At 43.4% G+C, this 11,665-nt stretch overlaps 1 protein-coding gene across 1 annotated transcript; it reads left to right on the plus strand.

The window, feature by feature from the left end:
- The first annotated feature begins 4,469 nt into the window (after window positions 1-4,469).
- On the plus strand, window positions 4,470-9,552 carry SRD5A2 (steroid 5 alpha-reductase 2). The gene is made up of 4 exons (XM_008640181.2): window positions 4,470-4,692; window positions 6,444-6,545; window positions 7,523-7,673; window positions 8,238-9,552. The coding sequence occupies exons 1-4, from the start codon at window positions 4,593-4,595 to the stop codon at window positions 8,302-8,304; spliced, it is 420 nt and encodes a 139-aa protein (XP_008638403.1). The 5' UTR covers window positions 4,470-4,592; the 3' UTR covers window positions 8,305-9,552.
- The last annotated feature ends 2,113 nt before the right edge of the window (window positions 9,553-11,665 follow it).

Raw genomic sequence — 11,665 nt, forward strand, 5'->3', positions numbered from 1 at the left:
TGTTGGCGCAAATAGAACTGGTCTGTGTAATCTCCCCAGGTTTGGACATCAAACTTTTCAATCTGTGCACAAGGCAGATTGAAAGTAAATCCATGGTTTGATAGCAGGCAAATCCTTTCATGTCTGACTGGTCAGTAGTTAGTGTAACACAAACCACATAGTTTCTCTTATCACCTGAGATACCTGTATTTGTACAAATAAGAAAATGAAAACACCCCCATAAGGAAAGAGGTGCAGCAGTCTAGAGAGCTGTCCTCTGACTTAGAGAGGTCTTTGTTTGAGAAGGTACCAATAATGGGGTGAGAACTGCAGACAGCACCTCAGCAAGGAGTTTTCAGGGAGTGAGAAAAGGGACTGCAACATGGGCCCTCGATGGAGCAGGGTGTCTCACCTACTGCATGACCTCTGCAGCAACTGCACAACACCCACCGGTCTGTGGAGTGTTTTCAGTGAGCTGGGAGGGCCCTGAGGGAATCACCCTCACGAGAGGGCCTGGCTGCCTGCCCTGACCTCAGCCACCAGTCCTCCTCACCTCTTGTATGTCTGGGTGGGACAAGAGGAACCAGAGCATGTGGAGCCCAGACTGTGGGGAAGTGGTTCTCAGGCACTGTTTGGCATGTTGGTTCATCCTCACCAGGGATTCAGGGCAAGCCCTGCCCCACATTGTCCAAGGAGAACAAAATATCCCTGCAGGGACTCAGAGCATTCCTGGTCAGGAGAAGTCCATAGCTCTCTTCTGGAGGCTGGCCAGGATCACAGGGGAGGGGCCAGGGCATTCAGACCATGGCCCAGCATGAGTAGGACAAAGGTGGGTTATGGCCAGCACCTGCCTTCAAGGAGAAAAGCACCACATCAGCCCTGCCCACCTTGCAATCTTTCTGATTCCCAGTTCTTTGTTCATCCTGGTTAAACCCAGAAGAAGGCCCGGGGGCAGAGGCATAGATGGGCAGACACAGCAGGAGGCTGGTGACCCAGAGTCTCGCAGGGAGCCAGGTGTGCCCCATCCTTGGCGCCCTTGACTCAGTTGCCCCAGGTGTAAAACACCCTGAGTTTCCAGAGTGAAAAATGAGCTGCTACTGTCTGACCTACTGCATCTAGACCCTGGAGAGGAGAAGACACAGCAGGAGCATAAACATCTCTGACTGACAAGCCGTTGGAGGACTAACAACCTACTCTTAGTGCATTGTAATAACATTTGTGAAAAGATTTCCACCTTCTTTGGAAAGAAGAGCAAACACATACTACTCTCCCTTGGTTTAGGTGAGGGTCTCCCAAGTTTTCAAGAGCTGGACTAATACCTTTAAGATGAAAATTGATGCAATGACAAATTATTTTCTCTTCAAAACCTGCTCTTTTGGAAAATAAATGATGGGGAAGAAAATGAATAATTCATTATTCATTCATTGAAAAAGAAGCTGTTGGCAATGGTTTAGTCAGATGCAGTGCCTTTGGCTGGTAAAGATAATAAAGGAGTAATGAATTAGTCATCAATACTGCACTGAAAGTAAAAGGTCAAATTTGTCATTGGACTAAAACTAAAAGGCCAGATTTGTTCTGTTATTCTAAAATGGTGGTCTTCAGGCCCTCTTTGATTTTTACACTGCAAAATAGTTCCAGTAGAGTTGCAGACTCTTCCATGGAATATTTAAACCTATCAAATGCTCCCGCTTTATGTCTGTTGATTTTTCAAATCTCATCAGGAATAGTTTGTGCACCCTCAACTAGCCACGTAGTACAACCTGACAAGTGCTGTAGTAAAATAAATACTCAGGGCATTGTTCTTATACAGAGAACTGAATCTGGCCTCTGGTTTTGCAGACCCACGGAGATATCCTTTGGGAACACATTCCACAACAAAAATTCTTGGATGAAATCCTGACTTGGATTGTCCAAACTGCTATGAAGCAGGACTACAGTGATACCAGGATTTTACTGCCTCAACAACTAAACAAAGCTGATGCCTCCTGGCTCCCCTGCCACTGTACTTTTACTTTGTATGCAGATTCTTTCTGTCCTGCATCCACTCCATGCTAGAGAGGTCTGTGACCTCCTGTTACTGCAGGATAAACCACCTTTCAAGGGCCTATAACCTCTATCCTGCAACAGCAGCATCAGGAAGCAGCATGGAAACAATCAGCTTTTCTGGGACCTGAGAAACTTCTGTTTGCATCAGCTGTAAAAACTCAGAGTCTCTTAAACCTAACTGGTTTTGACCAAGGACAAAGCACCAGTCTTACTCAAATCTGCTGTATAAATTCACCTCCTAAACTCACTTTGTGTGGTTTGCATCATTCCCTCTTCTATACAATTTGCTGTCTCTGAGCCTTCATTTGCAAGTTTCACACTTTTTCTCGTAACTGTTCAGGTCCAATTCGTCAATATGACTTCAACAGCCGATTAGAATGCTAAAGCTGGCCTTGCCTACTCACAGCTGCAGCATCACATTCCCAAAGGGCAAACCCAGTGATTATTGGTAACATTACTCCAAAGAGCATTCCTTTCTTCTGTAATAAATATGACAAATGTGATACCACTATCTGAAGAATATTTTCCATACCTCTTACGTTTCTCTATATTTAGAAATATTGAGCACTTTTGCATCACAGCTGCCTTAATTGCTGGAAATCTGTCTTACCTTGCTTTGGAAAGCAGTGAATACATTAACATGTTGCTGCTTGTACTCTGCTTACTCACTTCCAGACATAGTGTGATTTAATCTAGATTTATAATATTATGACATTTTATGCCTCAGCTTGCTTAAATTGACACTGGCAACATGGGATGTGAATTACTTATTAGCAATGCTTATATACTGGTATGATGAGCAACATCCAAAGGCCAAGAGGGCAAAAGAAAGAAACTAAGAGTGTAGATTTTACCATTTACAGAACCTAATTGGCCAGGTAAGAAAGCACTTACTAAATACGAATATAACGTCTTTGTTTTACTCTCCCAGGGATGATGTGGATTGTCCAAAATGTAAAGAGGGATACTCCCACCTGAAGCAAACATATATAAAAATTAAAACTGTACAAGCACCAATTATTTGCTTCCACAGATGTTAATGCTACTGTTAGCACAGCTTTTGTCTAAGAAAGACCTAGGTGCTGTAGCTGCATGGAAATCTTGGTGTTTAGCATATTAAACTTAGGGCTTTAGCTCTTCTTATTTTAAAGGAAAGTTTGAAAGCATGGAAGGCAGGCAGGGACTGGAGGCAAAGCAGCTCCCCAAGCAGGCAAAAGCATTGCTCTGCCTCTACATCAAAGTGTCCAAGCAGAGCAGGGCAGAGCTTCTATGAGTTAGAGATGCATAGGGTTCTCTTTCTGAGTGAAGTGGGAGAGGCTGGGAAAGGGAATTGCATCTTAAGCTGTATACTGCAGGGGGTGAGAGAGCCAAAGGGGTGTCAACACTACCTTCTACTCTCTCTGCCACCATGGGTTCAAGCCCTCAGGCATTGGTCTTGTAGTGGGATCAGGAATGTCTTCTCCATAACGAAGCTCCTCCTTGATGCTCGTGGCACAGTACTGCTCGTTTGGAGAATCAATATTGCAATTGATACTGCCCCTCACAAACATCAGTGATGTCTGAACATCATTGTTCCCCTGTCCCTCCACAGCAACCAATCTTCACTTGGCCCACCAGAGCATTAAATCACGTCTTAAAATGAAAATGTTTGTGGGCACAAATTCCTCATTTTCACCAAAAAGCGTGGAGAAAGATACAGAGACATTCTCAAAGCATCAGTGAATCTGGATGAGCTTACTAATTTCCCACCTTGTGTGCAGTCCTGAAGGACCAGAAAAAGACACCTATCTGTAGTACTTCATGTTCCCATTAATAACTGATCTTATATTGCTGCAGTTCTTTTCAATTTTTTTTGTCTTTATTGACCTATTTTCTATTTTGCGCTTTGTTCAAGTTTTTTTCCCTACAGCAGAGAAATTGCAAATACAATGTTATCATGAGCAATGTGCTGACTCTGTTTTCTTATCTACCTTAGGACATTTATTTACCCTTTCTTCACTAGAGGCAGACCTTTCCCACTGCAATTGCTTTTCTTTGGCATGTTATTCTGTATCTATAATGGCTTCCTCCAGGGGTACTACCTGATTTACTGCGCTGAATATCCAAACGATTGGTGCACCGACATCAGATTTACATCAGGTAATTACAGCTGCAGGATTCTCAAGATCTAATCTCCAAGCAATTTGTAAGCATTTTGAATTATGTCTTAATCTTCAGTGAACATGTGAGTCAAATCTGTTGTGATGGAAATCAGCATAATACCTGCCTGCTGGCCCAGATAAAACAAGTAAATGTGCAGCAACCTTTTTTTTTTTTCTGCTAGGCAGCCACCTTTGAAGGTATATGATGTGTTAGTCTCAAATCACAAGTCTTGTTTTACTGACACCACTCCAGAGCCTCCTGCTGCTAGGGGCCATGGAGATGCAATTCCCTACAGCAGAGAAATTGCAAATACAATGTTATCATGAGCAATGTGCTGACTCTGTTTTCTTATCTACCTTAGGACATTTATTTACCCTTTCTTCACTAGAGGCAGACCTTTCCCACTGCAATTGCTTTTCTTTGGCATGTTATTCTGTATCTATAATGGCTTCCTCCAGGGGTACTACCTGATTTACTGCGCTGAATATCCAAACGATTGGTGCACCGACATCAGATTTACATCAGGTAATTACAGCTGCAGGATTCTCAAGATCTAATCTCCAAGCAATTTGTAAGCATTTTGAATTATGTCTTAATCTTCAGTGAACATGTGAGTCAAATCTGTTGTGATGGAAATCAGCATAATACCTGCCTGCTGGCCCAGATAAAACAAGTAAATGTGCAGCAACCTTTTTTTTTTTTCTGCTAGGCAGCCACCTTTGAAGGTATATGATGTGTTAGTCTCAAATCACAAGTCTTGTTTTACTGACACCACTCCAGAGCCTCCTGCTGCTAGGGGCCATGGAGATGCAATCTCAGGCCCCAGGTGCATGGGGCTGTGCCCTTGCTCAGCCAAAAGCATGCACCCAGCAGTGGCTGTGTGCAAGAGCAAGCTGTGGCTTTCTCTTCCCTGCCAGGGAGCTTTGCACTTGATGCAGCTATTCTGAGTGGGAGAGAAAAGGAGGGCAAACCCCCAGCATGAATGAGGCTTTAGGGACAAAGAGCTCTTTTTTCTCATGTAAGGCACAGGGGAAGATTAGAGATCATGCACGGTCTGGTTGTATGTTAATACGATTCCTTTATATTCCGTAACTTAATAGCCTAGCTGAATTTCACCCTGTAAAATCCCTCAGAGAATAACTGAACAAGAGCAGTTGGATGGCATTACAGATTTGGTACTGTAGAGACAGTGTTTTTTAAATGTAAACATAGAAATGAGGATTAATGTGGAGGTTAGAGGAAATGTTTTGGATAAGACAAGTACAAACTAACCATATCTGTACCCGGTTTCAGACCATGGATGAAAGTTCAGTCTTTTCAGACAGCATCACATATTAAAAATTCTGGACATTGTTTAGAAAGACCTCCCATACCCGACAAAGAAAACACCACATCACTTAATTTGCATGATAAATAAAATATATATTTAATGTGGAAAAAAAAGGAAAAAGAAAATCAGCATTAGCACTGTTTGAAATATTAAAGAAAAAACAAACAGTATATTCTTCCTCTACAGACTCTTACCAACTTTCTGTTACTACTGAAAGTGTTGAGGTTTTATCAGTATTTAGTCTTTTATCTATACATTGTAGTGCGCACACTATTTTTCTTGCTTTCCAGTCATTGTCAGAGGTGGTTTTCTCAGTGTCCAACGTGGCATGAAATGTAGGGCAAGTAACCTGCAGAGTTTCTCAATCCAATGGCCCTAGTTTTCCAGTTAAATGGAATCTGGTCAATGAATCAGTCTGGCCAGATAACGTCAGCATCCTTCAGCGAGTACCTGCTTTCCATCCACGCCCATAGCTCTGTCCAAGCAGCCTCACTGACAGTGGACTGAGAGGTGCTGAGATGTAGGTCCCTTTCCCGGCCACAGAGAGGTGCTGGATAAGTTTGTGTCTCTGCGCTCCTCTTTCCCCAGCAGTAAAATGCGACTATTGGTACTTGCCCACAGCTCTGCAGTAATGTCCACAGCTGTGGCCGGTAGTCATCAGACAGCAGTGTCCACGGGTACTTTGTGTCCCCCCTGAGAGTTCAATAAATGGTGACTATGGCCACCTGGGAAGTACAGCTGAAAGCGCTCTGGTGTCACAGTCACCTCTGCTGCCCCTGTTCAGAAGCTTTCTTGGTAGCAATGCATCATCTGACTTCAAAAAGAATCCACCCACCTCACATTATGACCCTATCTGTCTGTTGCAAAGAAAAACCTCACTCATGAGCTTGAGTAGGGATGTCTAGACAGAGCTGTCTTTCTAATCCATTTCTTGTTGGTTTCTCAGGCCTCCTCTTATTTCTGCTGGGAATGGGAATCAACATTCACAGTGATCTCCTGCTGCGTCAGCTGAGGAAACCCGGGGAAGTCACTTACAAGATTCCTCAAGGTATATTCTTATCCCCCACTTCCTTGAAGGAAGTAGAACAACAAAATAGATAATGTTTTCTGACTGAATTCACAGGAGAGCAACAATAATAGCAGAGAAGCTGGTCTTGCACAGGTACTTGGTTCAGGTGCCCCCCTCAGCTGCAGGGATTGGTGTGAGCTGGCTGCAGACAGTCCAAGGGAAGCAGCAACAGTATCTGGAAAACATGAACTGTGAGGAGAAGTTTTAGGAAATGGGCTGGTAATTCAGAGAAGATTGAAGTGGGACACAGGAAGAGGATTTTTACTTTGTAAAAGGCAGCTGCAAAGAAGGAAATAGTCTTCTCCTTGCCCAGAAAGAAATAGTAGTGGACTTCTTACTGTGCAAAAGGTGGATTCAAAGTGTAAACTTTAGGGGAGAATTGTAACACCAAGGGTGCAAGGTGCTGAATTGTCTTTCCAGGAAATGTCTAGCTCTGTAGAGCAATATGGATGGGGATCCAAGAATTTCTTGGGCTTGGTGTTGACTCCTTGTGCTGGCTTGTTATGGACGGTGATATGTCTCTTCCAGAGTTTCTCACCTTCAATACTTACCTGCCTCTTGTAAATGTTGCGAAAACTGAGATCCAGATTTTGCATTCCCCAAAGGTAGTGAAGTTGAAAAATATTTTTAGGGCATATAAAGAATTTACTAATGTTAATTATTGTAATTTAAATCTAAAAATGGTCTTTCTTCAGTTATTTTCCAAATGAAAATAAATTATTGTGAAAGCTGGAAGCCTCTGAGTCAGAATCATCCTTGATTCTTGTATTCATACAAGAATTTTGAGCAAGATCCCCCTTTGGCATAGCTCCACTGGCTTCAGGGAAGTGCGCTTAGGTTGCTGATACGGGCTCTGAATAAGAAAGGGAATGTATTCTGCTGCTGACTTTATGTGAAAAAACCTTCCATGTGCAGGAGATGACTGTAAAAATTAAATATTTTGTCTGTTGCTGCAGGGGGATTGTTCACCTATGTTTCTGGAGCCAACTACTTTGGAGAAATTGTGGAATGGTTTGGTTTTGCCATTGCAACCTGGTCCCTACCAGCCTTCGCCTTTGCCTTTTTCACTCTTTGCTGCATTGGTCCACGTGCTTATCATCATCACAGGTATCAGACTGTTCCTTGCCATATGCTGCTACTTCCTCTTGGAAGGCAGTTTGCAAAATGCCAGGGGAGAGCAGAGCCAGGCTTTGGGATAAAACTGACATGTAATACTATGTACAGGAGGTGTACTGGCTTATTTGTGTAAGACAGGCAGTCAGCTGGAGCCCCTGTCAAGTGGGCCTGGCCTGTCATTTAATCTGACGTGTCATTTAAGTGAGCTGCATCACTGCTTCCGCCGTGTTAAAGCCTCTTTTTACTGAGCCTCATAAATGTGAGCCTTTCCTAGGGTTTCCCTTGCAACCTCTGCAGTCCTTTGGAGTAGATATAGTCCCCAGCTCTGAATTCCTAAAATTTCTACTTTAGGCCTGTTAGAACCCAAACAGTATTATCAGTTAATTAAATAACCAGGTGTAAATCGTTTCTGAACTGCTCTTTTGCAGAGTAACACACCGAGATAACAAAGCAAGGCAGTTTGGAACAGTTTTAAGGTTCCCCAGCAGAGCTGTATTGAAACTGTGCAGTTTCCCTCTATGTATGCAGGTTCACTGTCTGCTTATTTTCTTTCAGGTACTATCTCAAGACATTTACGGACTATCCAAAATCAAGGAAAGCCTTGATTCCTTTTATTTTTTAATGACTGAAATATGGACTCTTTGTTTTGTTTTTATAGGATTTTTTTTTCAATTCCCAGTTTTAATGCTAGGTCTGACTATAATTAATTGTATAGATGATAACCCAGGACTGTAACAGACAAGACGGTAACTCAGAATGGAAGTTCTTGTTTTTATTTAGAGGGGAAATTGCAGATAGTTGTGGGCAAAAGGACTCCCCAAGAAACATATCTGCTTCTCAGTTCAGCTCTATCTATGGAAAATAAATATGTAAGTGCATTGACATCAGAGAGAAAACATTGGCTAAATGTTGTTGCAGAAAAGTAGAAAGTAAGCCCATTACTCTGGAGAAAGTTTTCAGCAGCCACTCCAATTTATAGCACTTCTGCTACTGCTTCTTCCTGCCTCCATGCTGTAGCACGTGCCCTCGCTCTGCTGGCAGTACCCTACATGTTGCCACACTTTAAACCAGAGAGGGGGGTCTCATTTGCCCCGAAAAATTACTCAGCCCATTATTTTTCATCCAAAAGCCATCTTAACTCCCAGAAACACCATGTAACGAGGGAATTTGTGCTGGCACAAGGCTGGGAGCAGTGTGCCATGGCACAGAGGTGAGGTGAGGTACATGGAGATGGAAGCTGGCACTCACAAGCACGATGTCTGTGTTCCTTCCTTGAGCAATACTTTCCTCACTGTCAGATGATTAATCTTCAGCCATCAGGGTTTGTTTTTTAAATGTACTTTGTTATAGCAATTGCAGCTCCATTAGCATTTATTTTGTCTTGCAAATCCAGATCTGTTTTTCAGAATAAAAATTTTGCCACTCAAAACCACTCAGTTGTTGTTCATAAAAAGATTTGAGATGGTATGACAAAAATTAAAACAAATAAAAAGCTCTGTGTTGAAGAAAATGTTCTCTGACACTGGAAGTACATTTTGTCTATGGAGAATATTTTCAGAAACTCTTATTAGGAAATGATGCAGAGATATTATTGAATTTTTACAGAAAAACAGAATACCCCTTCCTAATTTCAGGGTAGTTAGGAATTTTCCAAAAAGTGTCATTAACCTCAATAGGAAGAGATGTCCTCTTGGATGCTGATAGTTTTAGTTACCCTTTAGAGCATAAAATCCTGCTAAGAATTATGCTGAGCAGCTGAAAAGAAAAAGACCAGACTACACACATGAAGCATACTACCTGCTGCTGGAGTAACCTGATTGATTGTATGCAATTTTCTCCAAAACACAATAAAATTTATATGAAATATGGAGCTATGTTAGCCTATAATTTACTGTTTGCAGAAACAAGTCTCTGTGACATTGCTTACCAAGTTCTGCTCACACTGGCTTCCTCCCTGTGGACAAACCCTCCCTTCTTCACTGATATTATTAATTGTCTTTACCACAGAGCAGAGCAGCCAGCTGAGGCTGGGTCCCACCATACCGTCCCTCTACAGCCCACAGGAGAGCCAGACCTTTGCCAAGTGTAGGCAAAGGTGAGGGAGAGAGAAAATGAGATGCAAGTAGAATTGTTGCTGCATGGGATGAGAGTTTCTACATTAGCACCACAAACTTGTTTTCCTTTGGTTACCTTATTTAAAGCAAGGCTGGAGGAAATGAGCGTACCAGGTTGGAGGGTATGGCCTCTTCCCCAGGGAGTGGATGCTGACTGTGAGCAGCAGCCATGCTCCCCAGAGCTCCTTCCCTCAGCATATCCTCCTTGATGATTCCTCCTTGCAATTTTTCCCTCCAAAGCCTCACAAGTGATGAGAGAGCAAATGGTCCATGAGTGCCAGTGTTCCTAGCTGCTGTCTTCTCCATCTATTTCTGAGCTGGGGGAGAGCAGGGACCATGCTCTGCCTCACCCTTTTGACTAGAACAGGACTTGTGCAGACTTCTCTGTCCCCCTCATCTACCCCTCAAATCTGAACAGGACTGTTTCCTGCATTTATTTTGTCTTGCTTAATATGTGCACCTGATAGACTGTTACTGCCACTGTCAGTCCCAGATACCACTGCACAGAGCTGGGGGTCAGAGTGGGAGAACCGGTGCTGGTCCAAGGTAGGAGATACCTGCCTACAGGCTGGAGGCCCCCACAGCCTGGGACCTGTGCACTTGCTGAGCTCAGGGTGCCTCCAGGTGCTGGATGCCTTGCAGAAGTGACTCCATCCTCTCTGTCATGGGCCTTGGACATGTTGCATGGAAAAAGGTTGGTTGCAGGAAGGAAAGGAGCACAATTTCCTTCTGCCCAGTCCTGTGGCGTTTTTGGACAGCAGGAGCGAGACACATGTGCTTTAAACTCCCTATAAGCAATGATTGCAGTTAATTGTCACAGAGAGGAGACACAGGGTCCCCCCGTGTGGAGGTCCCCTGTGGAAGTGCACCAGGGCAGCACACCTCCTGAGAAATTTCTTTCATAATCCCTCACTTTTATAAGGAAAAATATATTCCCCTTGTCTGTGGGAGAAAATGCAGTAGACATTTTCATATCCTTCTGCTCAAGCCTCTGGAAGTTATGTACACATATGATTTCAGAGCTGACTGTAGGATATTTTGCAAAGCAACACTTCTCTGACTTTCTTTGCAGTGCCCTTTTGTTCTGCCAAAACCCAACAGGTGTGTCCTCTGCTGGTAAGCATTTTAAATAATAGCTCATTTGTTCCCCCCCCCACCCCCCTTTTGCAATGCTGTTTTTCTGTTTGGTTTCCTTCCATCATTCACATCACAGTCTTCATTAATCTTTGAGGAACATTTATGTTTGGGTGCTGTTCGCCTGGAGAGAGCCTCCCTCAGAACAGCTCTTAATGCTGCTGCTCTGCCAGAAAGACCTTTCTTACGGAGGGCTGGTAGCCCAGCCTTCATCCCTGCTGGCAGTCTGCTGGGAAAATGAATCCGTTATCCCCAGGAGTCTTGTTAATTTAATTATTTTTGTACCGTTTGAGTGGTTTTTTCAAAAGCTGACTTCCTGCAAACATGAGCTATATTGCTGTGGTAACACACAAATGGTTTAATCATGCCACTGACAGTTCCTGCTGCAGAATGTGTTTTCTGCACCTAAGAGATCAGACAGACCACTCATGGACTCCAGAATTTAGATATCTAATCTCTTCTGACAACCAAACCCAGAATTAAATGCTGCTCACTGGGAGGCAAAGTGGAGAACAATAGCACTTGCCAGCCCTCATTCCCATCTCAGTGTGCCACACACACTTCAGCCTTCGCCTGGCTTTAGTCCATGCTTCAGATGAGAGGTCACTCAAGACAATAGAAACTGGTTCCAGGCAATGCAGGGCATTGATACTTGTTGTTTCAAAGTATGTATTTTATGTAACATATTTACACAAAAGGACACCCCCCCCCCCCCCCCCACCCTTCTGCCCGCGC

This window comes from Corvus brachyrhynchos, unplaced genomic scaffold, assembly GCF_000691975.1.
Source record: "Corvus brachyrhynchos isolate BGI_N302 unplaced genomic scaffold, ASM69197v1 scaffold31, whole genome shotgun sequence".
Classification (NCBI taxonomy): Eukaryota; Metazoa; Chordata; class Aves; order Passeriformes; family Corvidae; genus Corvus; species Corvus brachyrhynchos.